The sequence below is a fragment of the Megalopta genalis genome, chromosome 13 (genome assembly GCF_051020955.1).
Source record: "Megalopta genalis isolate 19385.01 chromosome 13, iyMegGena1_principal, whole genome shotgun sequence".
NCBI lineage: Eukaryota > Metazoa > Arthropoda > Insecta > Hymenoptera > Halictidae > Megalopta > Megalopta genalis.
Genome location: NC_135025.1, coordinates 4,863,557 through 4,882,687, shown reverse-complemented (window position 1 = coordinate 4,882,687; position 19,131 = coordinate 4,863,557). Strand labels below are relative to the sequence as shown.

General features: G+C 43.8%; 1 protein-coding gene across 3 annotated transcripts in view; it reads left to right on the top strand.

Moving 5' to 3' along the window:
• LOC117224316 (uncharacterized) overlaps window positions 1-19,131 on the top strand; it is a 75,374-nt gene that overhangs the window by 1,492 nt on the left and 54,751 nt on the right. For all 3 annotated transcript variants that reach the window (XM_033477131.2, XM_033477132.2, XM_033477134.2), the window contains exon 2: window positions 18,169-18,682. In XM_033477131.2, coding sequence (XP_033333022.2) covers window positions 18,652-18,682 — 31 coding nt within the window. In that variant the 5' untranslated portion in view covers window positions 18,169-18,651. The remainder of the gene's footprint in view (window positions 1-18,168; window positions 18,683-19,131) is intronic.

Sequence of the window (19,131 nt, the reverse complement as noted above, 5' to 3'; positions counted from 1 at the left end):
TAAAATTCCGTGTAGCGTTCCGGAAGATATTACAATAACACTCCATCGCCGAGGAGGCGCGTGGAATGCTGAACAAAGCTGAACAAATATAATATAAATATAATACAAATTAATATATATAATATTTGTATATATATTTTATAAATTATACTTCAATTTGACATATATTATATTTGTATATATATTTTATATATTATACTTCAATTTGACATATATTATATTTGGATATATATCATATATATTATAACAAATGCTGAGTGCTAATCAAAGCTGAACAAATATAATATAAATTATAATATATATATATATTATATTTGTATATAATATATATAATATATGTATTTATATTTTATATATTATATATTTCAATTTGACATATATTATAATTGTATATATATCAAAAATATTATAACAAATGCTGAATGCTGAACAAAGTTAAACAAATATAATATAAATTAATATATATTATATTTGTATATAATATGTATAATATTTGTATATATATTATATATATTATATCAAATTAAAATATGATACAAATAGAATATTCCATGAAAAGTTGATCAGCATGGAGAAGCCCGTCGTTCCCCGATAAAAGAGTTGGCGGAACGAAATACAATGCGACCCGACAGCGGTGTAAATTTTTACGGGCCGCCGTCGACGCTCGTCCGTGAGTCATATCACTCCATCGACACCCCGTTTCTTCATCCCGGCCTGGATCAGACGCATTTGTCGCCGGGGATGCGTTTATTGCTCGCGCATCGTCACTTTCGCGGGCTCCATGGAATTTCATGGCGAACCGACGACGCGTCGCGCCGCGCCGCGGTCGAACGGCGTCTAGAAAATGCCGCGGCGCGCCGTAAAAACGCGTCCCAGGGATGATAACATTATTTCGTAGCGCGATCCGATCGCCCCATTCTTCTTCGTTGCGTTCCGACGCTTTTTCACGGATGTGCGGATTTTTCTGGGACGCCCAACCCTTCTCGGATCGCGGCGTAAATCGAAGCTTTTCCCTCGTTGGACGTTGCATTTCGGACAGCTATGAGTTATCGCGTCGACATTTCTGGATCCCGAAGTTTCAACGCCCGCGAAATTGATGTTATAAAATGCGAATTTTCGAACGAAAATTACGGAAGTTGTGTTTGTTGCGCGAAACCGGAATTGTGACGACAAGTTTCGGTCTTTTGTCGCACGTTGATTGATTTACTTAAAAAATGAGACGAAAAGTATAATTGTTCTGTAAGCGAAGAGTTGTTATGTAGTTTAATTTATTAGTGTTTAATACGTACAGTTGGTAGGATTTACGCGTTTATTTCTAAACATTAAAATCGCAAATTATTTATATTTTGATAATCACGTTCCTCTTCTATCGAAATGGCGAGCTTCTAATTTTTTCAAAATCAAATTATGGTTATTAACATTGCTTGAGAGAAATGGCAAGTGCATTTACGAAGATGTACAATGCGTGTTTCATTTTGTTAGCTGCCGATGAGGCAAGTTATCAAGTCATAATGATTTTTGTCCCATCTTTAGAAAGACTCAACCGCAGCGCGTCGCGTCGTTCTGTCGCGAGAAGATAAGCGGAGAAATTTAAATTGGAGAATAATCTGGAAGTTTATGGGCGCGTTGTTAAAAATCCTCGTAAACGCCGCGACTCTGTTAACAGTCGGAAGATAAAAGTTAGCCCGAAGATGTGCTCCGTGGCGTCGTAACGAACGCCTAACGATAAGACTTCTACTAAAAAGTTTATCATTATTGCGATGCCCCGAGGGGGCCGGCGAGGCACAAGCTCGAAATACAGGCTGTCCCAAAATTATTGTACAAGCGAGAAATAAGAGGTTCCTGAGATCATTCGAAGTAACTTTTTCCTTAGCAAAAATGCAGTCCGCGGCTTCGTTTGCGAGTTATTGACGAAAAACAGTGACCAATGAGAGATCGCGTACGGCTGATGCCCCGCCCTCGCGGTCAGTGCCATTGCGTCAGATGGCCGGCGCGACGCAGCATTGGCCAGCGTTTTTCGTTGATAACTCGTAAACGACGCCTCGGAGAAAATTTTTGTAAAGGAAAAATTTACTTGAAATCATCTCAGGAACCTCTCATTTCCCGGAATTATCATAATTTTGGAACAGCCTGTAGAATCCGTTGGTTAACGAACGTCGTTGCGGCGAACGAATATCGCGTTTTTGTCGTTTCGCCGAATGAAATTCAAAATTCTTTGAAGCCGCGTAAATTGAAGGAGACTGAAGGAGAGAGCCTGGCGCTGCGAACTTTAATATTGCGTTAGAAGTTCCATCGGGGGAACAAAGTGGAACCGTAATCCATTCAGAAACGCAATTTCGCGATAACTCCCCGGTCTTTCTTCTGTTTTCTCTCTCTCTCTCTCTCTCCCTCTCTCTCTCTCTCGAAACGGAAGGAAGAATTCTTCCGGCACATTGAAGTCAGAACTTCGAAACGTCGTGCTCGAAACCCGCGGAACCGTCCCTGGCCGCGGAATCGTAACGAACGCGCGAGCTCGGCAACTTTTGCGGATTAAATTTTATAATTCCGATGCAAATGTAATTTCCGGCGGGAAAAGTTTCGACACCGAAACTCCGGATGGGAATCGAATATTTAAATCTTGTACGTCCGAACGTCGCCGATCGCTCGTTCGAAAATCACGACGTCGCGACGGCCGGGGGCTCTGCGCTGATCGAGCACTTCGAGTACCAGTCGCTTCGAACTTCGAATTGGCTTCTAAAAAAATTCCAGATTTATTTATGCATCCAGATTCCATTTATTCGCAGTCTTGTTTGGACGGCGGAAGCCGAAAGGTCATTCTCGCGAGACGACTTCTCAGAGATCCGTCGGTAGGCTCGGGTTTAACGGGTTCAACCGTGTCTTCGAGCAGGCAAATCTCCCGGGCAAACTGTTCCAGAGCCCGCGGTATGTTTGAAGGCTTCGCTCTCTGCTAAACAGAATCTTTATACGTACAGGAGGGGCGGCGTGGGTGGCCACTCGACGCGGGGGTGAGTATTTGCACGGTCGCGCGACGTCTGAATGCCGTGTCGAGACATTCGTCGATGGTTGAACAGAGAGCGTCATCGGGAACGAGTGACCCGTTTGTTAATTCGTCGAGAGCGGCTTTTACTTTTTTTTTCTTTCGCAAACGGATCCGGCGACGATCCGTTCTTCCCGCGGCCGCGACCTTTCCTGAGCGGCTAATAATTCTCTTTCGGAAATATCCCCGTTTTTCAATCAACCCCGCCGTTACACCCGCGGCCTCCGCGCTCACCGAAGCGAAAAGAGTCTCATTAACGCGAGCTAATTGCCCGCGCCTCGCTCGTTTCTGCCGTCGGCGAGCGGGGAATACGAGAACGGTCTTCTAAAGACGCGAAAGCGTCGCGAAAATTCAACAACAGTGCGCGGCTATTATTTAAAAATCTGCCGATTCGGGGCTCGCTACGGTTTTCTTTCTTGTGTGAGCGCTTCTTTTCAAGATGGCGACCGGCCATTCTTGGTTTTCGCGAACACTTTGAGTACTACGGATACTGATAGTGTTAGAAGACAAAGGATACAGAACGATTAAATTTTTATATTGTAAAATACAATTGTGAAATGACAGGAACGAATGATTTAAATATTAATATCTGTGACGAAAATTTGGGGGCGCCACGTTCAACCAGATCTCTGGAGAGTGCAGGTCCAGAATATAGGATAACCGGTGTGGATTGAATATTCTTAATGTAAGATGAGAATTTGTATTGTGTCATTTATTCTATTTTATTCTATTCTATTTTATTTTATTCTATTTTATTTTATTTTATTTTATTTTATTTTATTCCATTTTATTCTATTCTATTCTATTTTATTTTATGCTACTCTATTTTATTTTATTCTATTTTATTTTATTTTATTTCACATTATTTTGTTTTATTTTATTCTATTCAATGTCCCTTTCTTTTCTCTCCGTATAAATAAAATAAATGAATCAAATATTCCGTCCTCCCGAAGTCAATTTTCTGACAATTCAAGAAAGCCTCGCTCAACAAAAATTTCTCGAAAATAATCGGGCGATGTCAGCCGCGACAACGAAGTAGAAAGTTTTCGTAACGTTGCAAGAACACCGCGATTACGTCTCTAAGCGTTTCAACCAACAGTTTCAAGCAGCGTGGTCATTCGAAAGTTCCCCGAGTGGTGTGTTCATCGTTCGTAAGATCGGATGGCGTGCTCGAAAACAAAAAAAAAGAAAGAAATCCTTTGTCGACCAAACTTTTGAAGTGTAGCAGCAGCTTACTCGATTCGGTCACGCGACGCCGCCGTCGGCCGCACAGAAAAATAGTAGCTCGGTGGCCGAAGGCGAAGCTTAATTCACTGTAAATTGATAAAGTTAGCATTTACGGAGTTATCCGGTTTCCGGCAACAGCCGGCCGATAGCCACGCTTTCGAACACTACTCGAAAATATGCCGGTAACCGAGATACACGTTGCGAGCTCGCGCGCGCGCGCGCACCCCTAATCTATCCCGTTTCCGGTAAAAACGATAACCTTTGCGAAACCGCGGCAGAAGACTTTTCTCACGGACTGGACAACGGTTCTTTTTCCACCGAGAATATTTCCAGTTCGAATATTCCAGTTGCGTTTATAATACATTGCGTTTATACATATAATATATCTATAATATAGATAAAATAATAAAAAAATAAATAGAATAATAGATGGAATAGATAATATAATAATATAATATAATATATAATATATAATAATAAATAGATAGAGAGAGAGAATAATATAGACAGAATAATGAAAACAAAATGCAGTGTTTTAATTGTTTCTGAACAAATCTTTGAGGAATACAATTTTTGTTTTCAATTCGATTCAATTCAATCGAACATGCTCTTCATTTTCACGTTGCTTTCATGGTGTTAATCGACTACTAGCGAATAAATTATGCATCATGGGAATATTTGTTACCACCGACTTTTCTCTTTTCCATTTTACAACAAAACTATTTCGCCGACGATTTCGGTGAAACCATTTCGATTAGATTAAAATAAAATTCGCCTATTTTAGAACAACTCCGGAACACCTTGCCGCAAGAAACTGCACGCAGCGCGATCGATAAAAAGCACGCGAAGCGGTTAAAATTTGGGCGCGTCTGTCCGACGACCAAGTCCGAATATTCGCATTTTAACGTCGACGTTTGTTATTCAAGAGCCGGCGGACAGACGCCAAGTTGAAATCGCGATCTCGTTAAGTTCGACCGCTGCAACACTAACGACCGGGTTCGATGCTTTTCCGGGGCGAAAATTCCGTCGGCTCGGCTCCGAAAGTCTCGATCCCGACGGCCTGATCATAACTACTTGGGTCCCGGCTCCTAGATTCGACCGTTCGTATCTCGATATTGAAATTCTCTGCCTTAAAATTCGCGCGAAACGATCCGATCCAAACCTTTGAAACGCGAGTCAGCCAGGAACCGCGGAATCTGCGCTGAAATTTTCAAGTTCCCGTCGAAACATTGAAATCGGCGGCGTACAGGGGCCGCTGAAAAATCGCGTGTTCGTGACCGGCGATTCCCGGCCGGGTCTATTCAATTATAAAAGAAGGTCCTTAAATACTTGACCTTCGGGCCTGCATATCCGGTGGGCTTATCGAGTCGCGGCCGACCTTGCACGGACGAAACTACTTGCTTGAAGGATCCTCGAGCACTCGACCCACGCTCTCCTCCACGGTTCCACACCGTCTGCTATTTTGTGTTTTCTTTTCTTCCTTTCTTTTCATTTCCTTTCTTTTCCCTTTTCAACGCCGTCTTCCTTTCTGCTCCCGCGCACGGACAGTCACCTTTCGCTCGACGATGCTCGACGGTCGCGTGCTCGATACACGCTTGCGTCACCGTGCCGGCCTCTCATCTTCCGTTTTGACATTTGCCACGGCAAATAAAGAGCCCGTGTTCTGACGTAATTCATTGATAATTGAACGCCGTTCGATCGGCCGCCCCCCGCGGCGAGCCGCGTCGCGTCGCCTCGCCTCGCGTCGCGCCGTTTCGATTGCCTCTTTCGTTATTTGTTATTTTGTGTCTCGCTGCGTCGATGCCAACACGCCGTCGCCTCGACGATTCCCTTTGTCCGATGTGCGACGCGTCTGCGAACGATGATCGCCGGTTCTAGCGACGAATCGCGCCGCGAACGAGCCGAACGCGACCGCTGGACGCGAGGCAAACTCTCTCTCACTCTCTCTCTCTCTAGAATCACTGAAATTATGTGAACGTTCTCATACTGATTTTGAAAAGAGACCACCATCGCGAATGATAGTGGTCGCGGAGAAATCCGGAGATCCATGATCGCGGAGAATCAGGCTTAATTTGACGTTAATTTGACGTCTCGCGGCGCTCTCCGGCGACAAAGGCCGCCAGTTTTCCTCTAATTCACGGCGCGGCCGTTCCGCCGCGAACTGAACGTTTATTTGGGATTAACGTTAATTGAAAAAATCCAGACGTCGCTGATAGCGGCGCTCGCGCACACCGCCGGTTGTTAATGTAATTGAACCGGCCCGGGGAGTCGTCCGCGCTCTCGTCCGGCTCGCCGGGAAGAAATATCCGAAGAATTCGGAGGAACGGAACTAACGCGTATTCCGATAATGAAACCGCCTTAATTGCTAAATTAACAATGCAGTAAATTCATGGCGGTCGGCTGTTACGGCGCGCGGCGCACCGAGAGAAATCACGTTGATCTTTCGTTTCTACCGCGTTTCGCGCGGCAACGATATGAAACAGATTGGCGGCTGGCCTTTTTCATCGAACGAAACAATTCGTTTAATTTACAGTCGCTTTTTTTCTTCCGTTTTTATACACTCGTTCTGTTCTTTTTCTGTTTTTTTTCCGCCGTTTCTTTCCCTGTTGTGTGCGAACAGGCCGAACGATTCTATTTCTACGGATTAGAAAAGTTATATTCATCCAAGATTCCGCTAAAATATAATAATATAAATAATAAATATAAAATGATGTATGTATGTATGTCGTCTGTGTATACGTCTGTATATATATATTCGTTCGTTCAAATTTCCCCGACACGCAGCGATCATTCGAAGCTCACCGCGAGCGATCGCGAGCCGTTGAGCAGCTTCCAGGCATTTCCCGAAAGGTCGGCCCGGGAAGCCAAGGAATCGGGATGCAGGGAGGTCGATAAAAGTGCACAGATGTTGTCCCGTTCGGTTGTGAAAAAGGCGGGGACGAGCAGCGTTGTCCGACGTAAGTGCATTATCGCGGCATCGCGCGCACCGCCGGGTGCAACGTGGGTGAAAAGGTTCAAGGATATGTCGCGCGACGAGGAACCGCGGCAAAATTCCGACCACGTTGCCGAGCTGTCTGCGTCGATTCGCCGGCTGTCGCGTCTGTCGTCGGACACTCCGGCTATTACGAGCTGATGCAAATCACGCAAGCCGAGAGTGAGAGATATATCCTTGCGACGAGAAACGGCGGCTGTAACTCCGTAGCGCCCCACGCACCCTGTTCGACCGTGTCCACGCGAGATAAGGATCGCGAGCCACGCTCCTTTCCTTTCGCCGTGCATCCTGGACCAGGGGGGGACCTCGAGGATTCTCAGAGGCGCATTGTAACTTCTTCGGCAGTTAAGTAACTTCTTCAGGACCGCACGTTTGCGGCCGAGAAATGGCGACACCGAGGGAGCATTCCGCCATCAAGATGTCTCGCTCTTTAGTTTCCCTTAATCTAGATATCTTGTTTCGTTTCTCCCGGATTCTTTGGGACAGACATGGGTCCTCCCCCCTCCCTCCTGGCGGATTTGTGTTTAGATTAACCGATCGTCCGATCGTCCGATCGATACGCTCTGTCGAACAAATGCCATTGCTCGTTTGAACCTTACGAGGGCAACTGGGTACAGTAATGTCTCTCTAATTGACGCTAAGATTGTCCACGAAAATTGACAGTTTGAGAAGAGGAGATACGATTATTCGAGCCTTGCGGCTCGTTTTTTACAGTCACCGACATTCGGCAAGTATAAAAACGAGGTACAAGCCTCGAATAATCGCATCTCCTCTTCCAGAATTGTCCATTTCTGTGGACAATGCGAGCGTCAATTAGAGAGACATTACTGTACATGGGTAATCGCTTCTACGTTAGCTTGTAAGTAGAGCGCGGATTTTTATGCAAAATAAGGTGTTCTTACGTCGACTGTAAGGAACAGAGGTTGGATAAATTTTAAATAAATAGTCGTATCGTTCAACGATGTCGATACTTCGAAGACAATGCGAAAGGATTTTTCGAGTAAAGTCTTTTAGAGCTTGTGATTCGCGTACTTATTTTTACTGCAAATGCATAAAATCCGCGGTCTATTTATAAGATTAGATTGTTTATTTTTACTAGAACGATGTTGCAAATTGTCGAAAAAATAGGAACTCTCAAGGGGAAGTTTAGCCCGATCAGGGACTAACTCAAGACTAAAAATGATTAATATCATATAATTTAATGGTATAAAGTTTCTTGTTCTAAATAATAACAATTGAAATATTTAATACAATTACTACAAATATTTCAATTAATATTTCATTTGTTGGAGTTATCATATTCAAGATTCATTAAATGTTTTAGCATCTGATAGAATTTGAATGGTTGGACTCTTAAACTGAGTAGTATGGGATGACACGATTTTTTTTATCTATTATGATAATAACAGAATTTCTTGAAATTTTTTCTGCTGCACTTTGCCCTCTGCAAGATATTCGTTAATTTCTATCGCAAACAATTTCTTGCCGGATTAGTGCGAATGCCACTAAAAATCGGCGCGACAGTCGAAATAGCAATTCGAACATTTCGAGCCGAAGTTTAATTAGAGCGGTCGGCCGATTGCTGTATCGGATTTCGTCAATTGCTCGCGGTTTGTTTCGACTCGTTGCGAAGCTATTAATAGACAGCCGGCTCGCCGTTGGAATTATGCATTATATTACATTCTCCTTGGTTCCCACGTACCGTCGCAATTTAATAACACATTCCAGCGCAATTATGTAAAGATTGCTGGTAGCCAGCGCCGTTACTCGAATAAATCGAGGTTAGGCGACGACGAGGCACGCCGAGCGTTCGTTCGGACGCTTCCTGGTGAAACAATAGTATTCGAATTATCAGTGAAATCAGTAATTACGAACGGTCATTTCTGCTAGAAATGTTCGGAGGTCGGAAATTGAAACCGACAAATCCGAGAATACTGAGTCGCGATTCTTCAAGCCGGGCGGCTCGTTTTTGGAGAAACTGCTTTTTTGTACAAGGAACAGCATTCTTTCACAATGAGAGGTAATATTTGCATTAATAATTACTGTTTACGGTGTGTAGAAAGAATAATGCGGAATGAAACGAAGAAAATTTACAATGAACAAATTTGCAGACCCTTAGCATCGACGTGGCGATAAATTACACAGGCGTAGGGGTAGCACAGGGAAATTCGCGGCAACCCGAAATATGGCAATTCCGGGAGAAGTTACTGTAATTGAGAGAAAAAGAGCAATCCGAAATATGGCATTTCCGGAGAAGTTATTGTGATTGAGAGAAAAAGAGAGATATATTTATCTCTCTCTTTTTCTCTCAATTGCAATAACTTCTCTCGGAAATACCATATTTCGGGTTGCTGCGAATTTCCCTGTGCTAGTCCTATATAAATATGGCAAACCCGAAATATGGCATTTCCGGGAGAAGTTACTGTAATTGAGAGAAAAAGAGAGATATATTTTTCTCTCTCTCTCTCTCTCTCTTTTTCTCTCTATTGCAGTAACTTCTCCCGGAAATGCCATATTTCGGGTTGCTGCGAATTTCGCTGTGCTAGTCCTATATAAATATATACTCTCTCTCTCTCCCCCTCTCTCTCTCTTTTTCTCTCTCTCTCTCTCTCAACAAAACCAAAGCGTGTCAAGTAAAGAATTTTCGCAGCCGGGAAAATCGCGCACAGTTCATCCAACGAATAAGATGTCTTAAGAAAATCGATAGGCTCGGCTCGTCAAGGACGGCGCGCGTACTTTCATCTTCCATCCCCCTGCCGCCGCTCTCGATGTTTGCTTCTACTCGGAACAATTCCCTCCAATTAATTATACAGAACCAACAATCCCGGCGCCGAACGTCGAAAACGTTCATGTTCCAGCTGGCGCAATAACGTCGAAATGTTTTCTCAGGGAGGATCGCGTCTGAATATGCATACCGGAACTGTCGGACTTATAAGCGTTCAAGCGGGATCCTTAAAATTAGAGCAGCGAAACTGGAACGCGTCGGAATTGAAATATCTCAACGGGATCGGTGGAATTGTAACAGGTCGGTTGACGCAAGTCGGGTGCGGTTTTCATTTCGATTCTCCCTAACTTTCCTTCAGCTTGTAAACAAAAATGGACGATTTTTGGGAGTTCTATCGTTATTGGGATTCATCGAGCCTCGCACCTCGTTTTTATGATCGTTGGGTAATAATTGTTGGTTGATAATCGTATCACCTCTTCCCAAATTGTTCACATTTTTATTCACAAGCTGGAAGAGAATTGGGGAAAATTTACTGTAACTGTCTGTCGCGTGCGATTGTTTACTTATACGTTGCGCGTTGTTTTCTGAAAATATTTCGAATAAATTGTAGCCCCCTGATTTTATTATAAACGCAATTATTAGGCAATTATTATTCGAATCGGAATATTGGCATTAAAAAATTCCGATCGACGCGTTAGCGCATTTAAACTTTTGGTACGACGCGTTGGATTTCGAATGAATCGATTCGGACGAACGAGAAAATCTGTCTTGGAACAAACGCCGAAGAGCGGGAACTTCGCGCTCCAGTTTCGCGCGCGAGCTCGCAGGATATTGTTTCCCGGGAAAGGGTTCGCCGGCGGAGAAGAATCGCGTTGGCGCAACGCGCGTGGCGAACGCCGCTCGAGATTTTCATGAATTTTAATGACGCCGGATGTGCAAATCGGAGAGAGCAGTCACGGCTACGCGTGTATGTACCCCGTTGCAGAAATGAAATTAGATTAGAAGTCGGGTGTCTCCGTTGGCCGGGGAACCGCGGCGCGGCGGCGCGTTTCTCTATCGCCGCCCTCGCTTCGCCCGCGATGAGAAACCGGCGGGCATTCCTCGCTTTTCAAAGCGAGACTTTCCCTGCGGCGGCGCCTTCCCCGTTTTCCCTTCGCGTTCCCTTCCGCGCTGTTTACACAGGACCAGCTTGAAATTAAAATGCGGTCTTGCTCGTACCGGCCCGGACGAGATAATTGAAACGAACACGCGGCCGTGGTTCTCCCAGTCCAGCGCCTGGGCTTTCAGTTCTTCTGCAAATTCTTTTATTCCCGTTTCGTATTGCGGCGATACGGTTGCGGCTGCTGCAAGTCGAATTGTTGAGAAAGGGAGAAAGAAAGATATTTATGTGTATAAATATTTCTCTAGGTAAATATTATGAATATAAATAGTTTAAATATTTATCTCTATTTATTTCTCTCTTTCTCTACCTCCGTCTCTCTCTCTCGCTCTCTCTAATATTATAAATATAAATATTTATACTATAATTTACTTATTTCTCTCTTTACTATATACTATTTATATATATGTATAAATATTTCCCTAGTGATAAATATTTATACTATTTATATTTATAATATTAGAGAGAGAGAGAGAGAGAGAGAGAGAGAGAGAAAGAGAGAGGGAGACAGAGAGAGAGAAAGAGAGAAATAAGTAAATTTAGAGAGTGAGAGAGAAATAAATAGGGAGAGAAAGAGAAATAGAGTGAAAGAAAGGGATAAATAAATAGGGAGGGAGAGATAAATAGACAGATAAAGAGCAGGGAGGGGGAGAGAATTACACGATCACGATATTTTGCAGAACGTTCGGCCGTCGCGATTTTCAGCAACGATGTAAACGAAGCTTATATAATAACATTTGCGATGCGGTCGAAGCTCGTCCGACAACCCGATATTCGCTGAACAAGGTTGATAAACGCCAATGAAATATTATTAGAATGACAAATCAGCGAACTCGGCTGCGAACTGCAAACATTGGTAATAAACTCGATTGCCATGAGCCGCTCGCTCATAAACGTACAGCGAAACGTCCGAAAGATCTTAATTCACCGGAGGTTTTTCGCTCCGACCGATTCGATTATGCGAACCGGTTCGAATACTCGAATCGCGTCCGAGCGATTCGACTATGCGAGTTCGAATAGTCCGTGAATACAATCGAAGTCCACCGGGCCAATTGCAACTGGCAAATGTTTAATATGTAACATATAAATCGTATATAAAATCGTATAATGCGATTGATACTGTAACCAAAATAATTAAATAATATAAATGTGATATAATAAATAATATAATAATATTAATATTAATAATAATATTATTATTATATAATATAATAAAAATAATTGAATTTATAAAAATATTATAGTACAATAATACCATAAATCTCGGATAATCGTATCTCCTCTCCGAAAATTCTCCAATTTTGTGCATTCTCAGGGCGAATTAGGGTGAAATTACTATACCTCCGTCTACACGATACTTTTCTATGCTAAGTTTGCACTCTCGTGCGTCACCAGAACTCCACGAGCTTCGGTTCTTTAAAGTAATTATTTAGATTATACATACTTGAAATATTATGACTATACATACTTTATTATACTGATAAGCCTTCGACCGACCGAGCCTTCGATTTTCCATGTGCAGCCAGTTAGAACAGAATTTAATTCTAACTTCCACAGCGATATACAATATTCAGGCTTCACTAAGAAAGTCTGATTTTTACGTATTTAATAGCATTAAGCTTAATAGGATGTGTCTTTCGACACGCTTGTAACGCGATTTAACTTTCTCGATAATTTTTATATTCGTCGAACGCGAAAGATTTCTCGAATTTATATTTCACGCCTTCTATGGACTGTTACATGTATGAAATGTAAATAAAAAAGACATAGTTGGGACGTATAAAATAGTTTGCGATATTTAAAGAATCTAAAGAAGTTAATTGAACATTATTCTTCAACGAATACAACAAATATATTGTCCATAGTTAAATTATAATTATGGATATATAACATATTATTGTCCATAGTTAAATGTGACTATACATCGAATATTAGTAGCGAAAATATCGTGAAAATATCGTCGCGATATCTCGAACGATACAAAAGTAATAACAACTCGCCACTGAATTTCTCGATCCGGATCAGCGTGCGGCGCCATGATATGGAATAGGCCGGCTCGTGGGCACGTGGACTCGCCGCTGAAAATGATAACGCTCCGGGAACGTTAGCCGGTGACCTCGACCTCTTCGTTGCCATTCCTTGCGTTTGACAGTATTGTACGCAATTAAAGATACGAGGGGATGGAAGAGCGCGCGCGCGACGACAAGGACGCCGCGAGTGGAGCCGTTGCGAGCGAGAGAGAAAGAGAGAGATAGAGAGGGGAGGATGGGGGTTGGATCGCATGAAAAGGGATGAAAGAGATGTTTGGAAACGGAGCATGGAGACAAAAGCCGAAGAACTCGTCGGTCATACGATAAAGGACACGAGACACAGGGAAACGCCGGGATATAAAAAGGGTTAGGGGCGGGAAGGGAGAGGGTGGTGTTACATCGGCGGGCAGCTTTTGTTTTCCGGCCTCGCGATTGGCCTGTCGGCTCCGCGCCAGGATCTATCGCGTTTTTTTTTCTGCCAGCGAAATAATTCTTCTCGAGCAACGAATCCGCCATCGAGCACCGAGAATTTTTCGTTTCGAGGTGTGGTCGCGCAGGATCAAAGGAAAAACTGGATTGTAAAAGCCGAATTCACGCCAGTTCGTAACATACGAAGCTTTTATTTCGGAAGCTGACGCACTGTGGTCTGCGTTACCTAAGAAAGAGTGCAATGAATTCTCAATAATTGACGCTCGGCTTGGAAACGAAAGTGGACAATCTGGGAAGAGCTGATTTAGCGACAACTAGGGAGAATTTACTGTGGCTGGAATTTGGTAAATAGAACGGAAAGGAAGCACTCGTTTACTTGCTAATATTCGTTCGAAAATTTTGCACTTGAATATACGAGAGCTTTTTTGGTATCTTTGGCGTTACAAGTAATAGGAAAATTTATGAAAAAATTGTTTTAATTATTGTACAATAGAACAGTCGTTTAGTCCAGTTCGGAAAAAGTAATCGCGTTTTAAAAGATGTTCAAGTAGTTTCTGCCCGTTAATAAATAAACAAATAAATTAATTAATTAATAAATACATAAATAGATGAATAAATAAATGTTTAAATAAATAAATAAATAAATAAGTAGATAAATGAATAAATAAATGAATGGATGAATGAATGAATAAATTAATAAATAAATAGATGAATGAATAAATAAATCAGTGACAGTTGTAAAGAGTATAGAACCAGAAAGATGAGCAACGATCGCTTCGTCCATTTAATCGATTTTCCCGGATCACGATTCGCTTTCGTATTAAAAGGCGGTCTCCGAAATGTTCCGAACAGGAAAAATCACAGTTCGCCGAGGCGACCCCGTTGTGTCCCGGATCTAATTTCTCAGAGAGGAACACTTTTAGGGACACTCAACCGAGTTCCCTCGAATGGACATAACGCGTCGGCAGCGGTCGCTCCGCTCCGCGCGCCGTGTCAAGTGTACTGCGACGTTCGACGTGCTCCCCGAGCTTTTTGCGGTTTACCTTAAGCTCGGCGAATATACGAGACCGCTGCCAGGAATACGAAATGCGAGACCGCGTCGCGATACCGTCATCCGGGTGCGTGGTCTGCGCGAAAATGCGGAGGCGTGGCTGAATTGTCATCTCGTGGGACGCTTCCCGCCCCCGCCGCGGAAACGCCTTGAAGGGCACGGTAAATTCTCCACGATTGTCCGTCGGCTTCTAAACGTAAATAGAAAATTTCGGAGGAGGTGACGAGATTTTTCTGTTATTTACGCGACGTTGCATTTACCAAAATGTTTAAATATCGACGAGAACAAATCAGAATTTCATTCAGGTTACTTTATTTAGGGTATTACTAAACGTCTCCGCCACTTGTCAGACTCGTTAAAGTATGACAAGGGGTTAATTAGTTTGCGTTAGTTAGTTGTTGCATCGTTGTCGCTTTATTTATAATTACTTACTCGATCAGTTTGCATCAGTTCAGCATCGGATCATCGTGAAATAACCTTAAGGAAATAACCTTATAACAGCTAGAAATTCTCATTGTAAAAAGATGAACAAATTCGGCATAAATATGCGATAGCAAACAGAAAATAAATTTTACCTCCGTTGGGTGCTCTCTGCTCCGTGGTGCGGCGATAGGAGAGCGTGCTCCGCGACGGATAAACGCGTCCTCGGTCCTCGCCGATAGTTTCTGCCGGACTCGACGGTGCTCCAGGAGCTAATCCTGACAGATACCCTTATCCCACGTAAAACGCAGCGCGCGTAGAATGGGAACAGCCGCGAATCGTCACGGATATGGATCGCGAGATTGCCTTCCACGGAAATCCTTTCTTCCCTTTCGCCGTTCGCATCGGATTAAGCGATCCGGTTCGATCAGCGGTATAAGTCGCAGCTACTCCGCCGCCAAACGTCGATTTTCCCTCGATGCGACAAGATGGTGGCCCATTTTGCCACGATTCCGAGGCAATTCGGAGGCCACGCGACGCGATTCGAAAGCAATTCGAAAGCAATTCGGAGGAAATTCAAAGGCAATTCGAAAGCAATTCGAAGGCCACGTGACACAATCTGAATGCAATTCGGAGGAAATTCGAAGGCAATTCGAGCGCAATTCGAAGGCAATTCAAAGGCAATTCGAAGGCCACAAGCCACGATTCGAAGGCAATTCGGAGACCACAAGCCACGATTCGAAGGGAATTCGGAGGCCACGTTACGCGATTTGATGGTCACAGTACAGTAATTTCTCCCTTGTCTTTGAAAAGGGTTTAATTATCCGATTTAAAAGTTTCGTTTTGCTGTTTCGTACAAGGAAGAGCATTCTGTCGCAACAAGAAGTAATATTTGCATTAATAATTACTGTGTACAGTGTGTACGAAGAAGAATGCGGCACGAAACGAAGAGAATTTAGACAAATTTTTACATTTATAGACCTCTGCTTTTCGCGCGATAGTTTCTGTGCGGTAAAAGTGAAAGAGAAAGAGAGAAAGAAAGAGAGAGAGAGAGAGAGAGAGAGAGCACCCGTAAAACTATTTTCGAGTCCCGCCGGGAAACGAACCGCGCTCAAAGGATTCCGAGGGCGTTTTGAAGCATGTATTTGCAAATTTTATGCTCCGCGCGTCACGTTCGCGATGCTGTTTCCGAGGGCCGGATACAAAATCGTGTAATGCCTCCTCCGACGGTATTGCCTGTTCCGCTCGTGGAATATTCATCCCCTCGGAGCTTCCGGGAATTCCGAATTTCGCGTGGCGGCGGCGTCTCTAATGGAAACTGAAACACGCTGAACCGTCCATACGGCAGATCGGCGCGAGCAAACGTTAAGAGGGCCAACGAACGCCTGATTTCGTTGATAATATATATTGACGTAACCTTGACACAAGCTTGACATAACCGTACGATCACCGTTATCGCGATCGAGCAGCGAAATCGTTGATTAAAACGTGCTGCAAGACGTTCGAACGGAAAACTTCGCGCGCTTCCGGGCGCAGGATGTTCGCAGCCCCGAGAGATTCCCATGCGAGTTTCAAACAACGAGACGGTATTTTCTTTGGTCGCTACAGGTCCCGATGTTGTCGTGCACGGTAATGAAACAGATATCCCGGCTACACCGGATTTACTTTGCCAGCTGAACCCGGAAGCTTCTTCGGTTTCACCGGAGCGCACGGTGTCCACTCGCGGAAATGCAGCTCGAACGCTGTGAAACGTCGCGATAAATGCTCGCCGTTCCATCGGACAGAGACGGATTCTTTATTTTCCTACCGTGTATTTTCGACGGATTTCGTGCACGCGATTTATTTTACAATCGGTCGCGGAAAATCAGCTGCTGCCGTCATTCGAATTCCGTTGACGAATTGCGAATTCGAAGTTGAATTCTATTTGATCGAATTGCGAATTCGCTGTTGAGTTCTGTTTGATTGAATTGTGAATTCGTTGTTAAGTTTCGTTTGATCGAATTCGGAATTCGTTGTTGAGTTCTATTTGATCGAATTGCGAGTTCGTTGTTGAATTCTATTTGATCGAATTGCGAGTTCGTTGTTGAATTCTATTTTGTCGAATTACGAATTCGTTGTTGAATTCTAGTTTATCGAATTGCGAATTCGTTGTTGAGTTCTATTTGATCGAATTGCGAATTCGTTGTCCAATTCTATTCGATCGAATTGCGAATTTGTTATTGAATTCCGGCCAAAATACAAATGTTTTAAATATAGGTAAATAACCGGTACGATAGTCTTACTGTTACATTAGCATTAAAATCGTTGAAAATTACGAATTGTAGCCAACAACAGTAAAAGCACCCTCGAAAGACGAAATCGCCGAATCGCAGTTGTTCCTCGACTCGCAGCACGCATTTCCTCTCGTTCGCGTAAATCCTCTGTCAGCGGTCCCTTATTAATAGCTACGTAGATCGATTCTCGTCGATCGACCCTGTATTTATCGCAGTCGAACGAATGCTCGCAGACAGCCATACGGAAATCTGTTCCGCGTCGAGTATCCGGTGACGCAAAACCCGATCAGATCTCCCTTGCATCGTTACCCCGATGCGAACCGAACGCACGAAATTCCGGGGTAGATCGGAGTTCCGCGATTCCGCGACCGTTCCATTGAATTATGCTCACCGGATATCCGTGATTCATCAATTCGCGTTAGACCGGGACGTTAATTCGACGAGCTCGGTGCGCGAACTCCCGGGGATCCCTCGCCTCGTTCGCTCGCCGCTCCGCGGATTTAGGGCCTTCGAAGTTAGCCTTGCGCGGCTTTTGTTCACCGGAGGAGAGATCTTACTACCCCGGATCCTCTTGTTTGTTGTTCTCGAAGACTTCGCGAGGACTTCGCCGGTTTATTCCGGAACGTTCGAGCGCCGCGGATGTTCGAGCGAGCACGTAGAGAAACGCCGCGAAGGAAAGAACCTTCCGAGCGATTCGGATTGACTTTGTTCGAACTTGTTCGTTAGAACGTCTAACTTTGGATCCGTAGAAACGTTCTTAATAGTTGCCAGGAAGAACGTCGCGGGATTCGAGGCGTGCACACTGACGTTAGACTCTCGTTTCAGTGGAAAACCCGTGGAACCCGGAAAGGAGGGAATCTCACCGGAAGAAAGAGAGAGAGAGAGAGAGAGAGAGAGAGAGCGAGAGAGAGCCAATTTCCGATAGGATGACCGCGCGGTGCTCAAAGGCGCCGCGTCCCGAGCCGATCGAGGGGGATCGTGATTTATTGGCTGCCGGGTCTCGGCTGGCCGGCCGATAATTCGATTCGCGGGACGACGTTAATCATGGCCTGGAGCGGACGTCCGCGAGCCGCGCGTCTAACGAGCGCGATCACCGCCGGTCAACAGCAGCAGCAGGCTATCCAGCGAAAGGAGACCGCGTAGATGTCGAAAACGAGCCCGACAGTGATCCGCCGGCAACGAGGCGCGACGCTCGCGATGATCGAGCCTCGATCCTGACTGAACGAACGAAGTGCCTGCGATCGGCGACCGGCGAACGGCCGACGCGTGCTCGAACAACGAGGGACCACCCGAAACACGTACATCGAAATGAAGCTGGGCGATAACATGACTATGGAAGGTAAGATCTTGTCGTCGAGTATCAGCGAAAGAACAGATTTTTGATTTTTATGATATTTATTTGACGGATTTGTTTATGTGACATTTATGTTATAGATTTCTTTTAGGTAATATTTATATAATAGATTTGTTTATATAATATTTACATAACAGATTTATTTATTTATATTATTTGCGGGAAAATTCTTTAAGAGAATGTTAAATATCAGTACTGTAAGAGTCGAGATACAGTAAATTCTTCCTAATTTTTCTCTAGATTGCAAATGAAAATGGATAATGTGTAATTAAAAAAGCATAAATCTCTCGTTTTTTAACGTTCTTATCTGAGCCATTCGTTAAATTTTCCTTATAGACTCATATAAAAAAAGTTAAACATCGAGAGTTTTTAATACTTCCATTTAATTCCAAGTAACAGCAAAATCAACGAAAAAGAAAGCTTTTTAATCATCG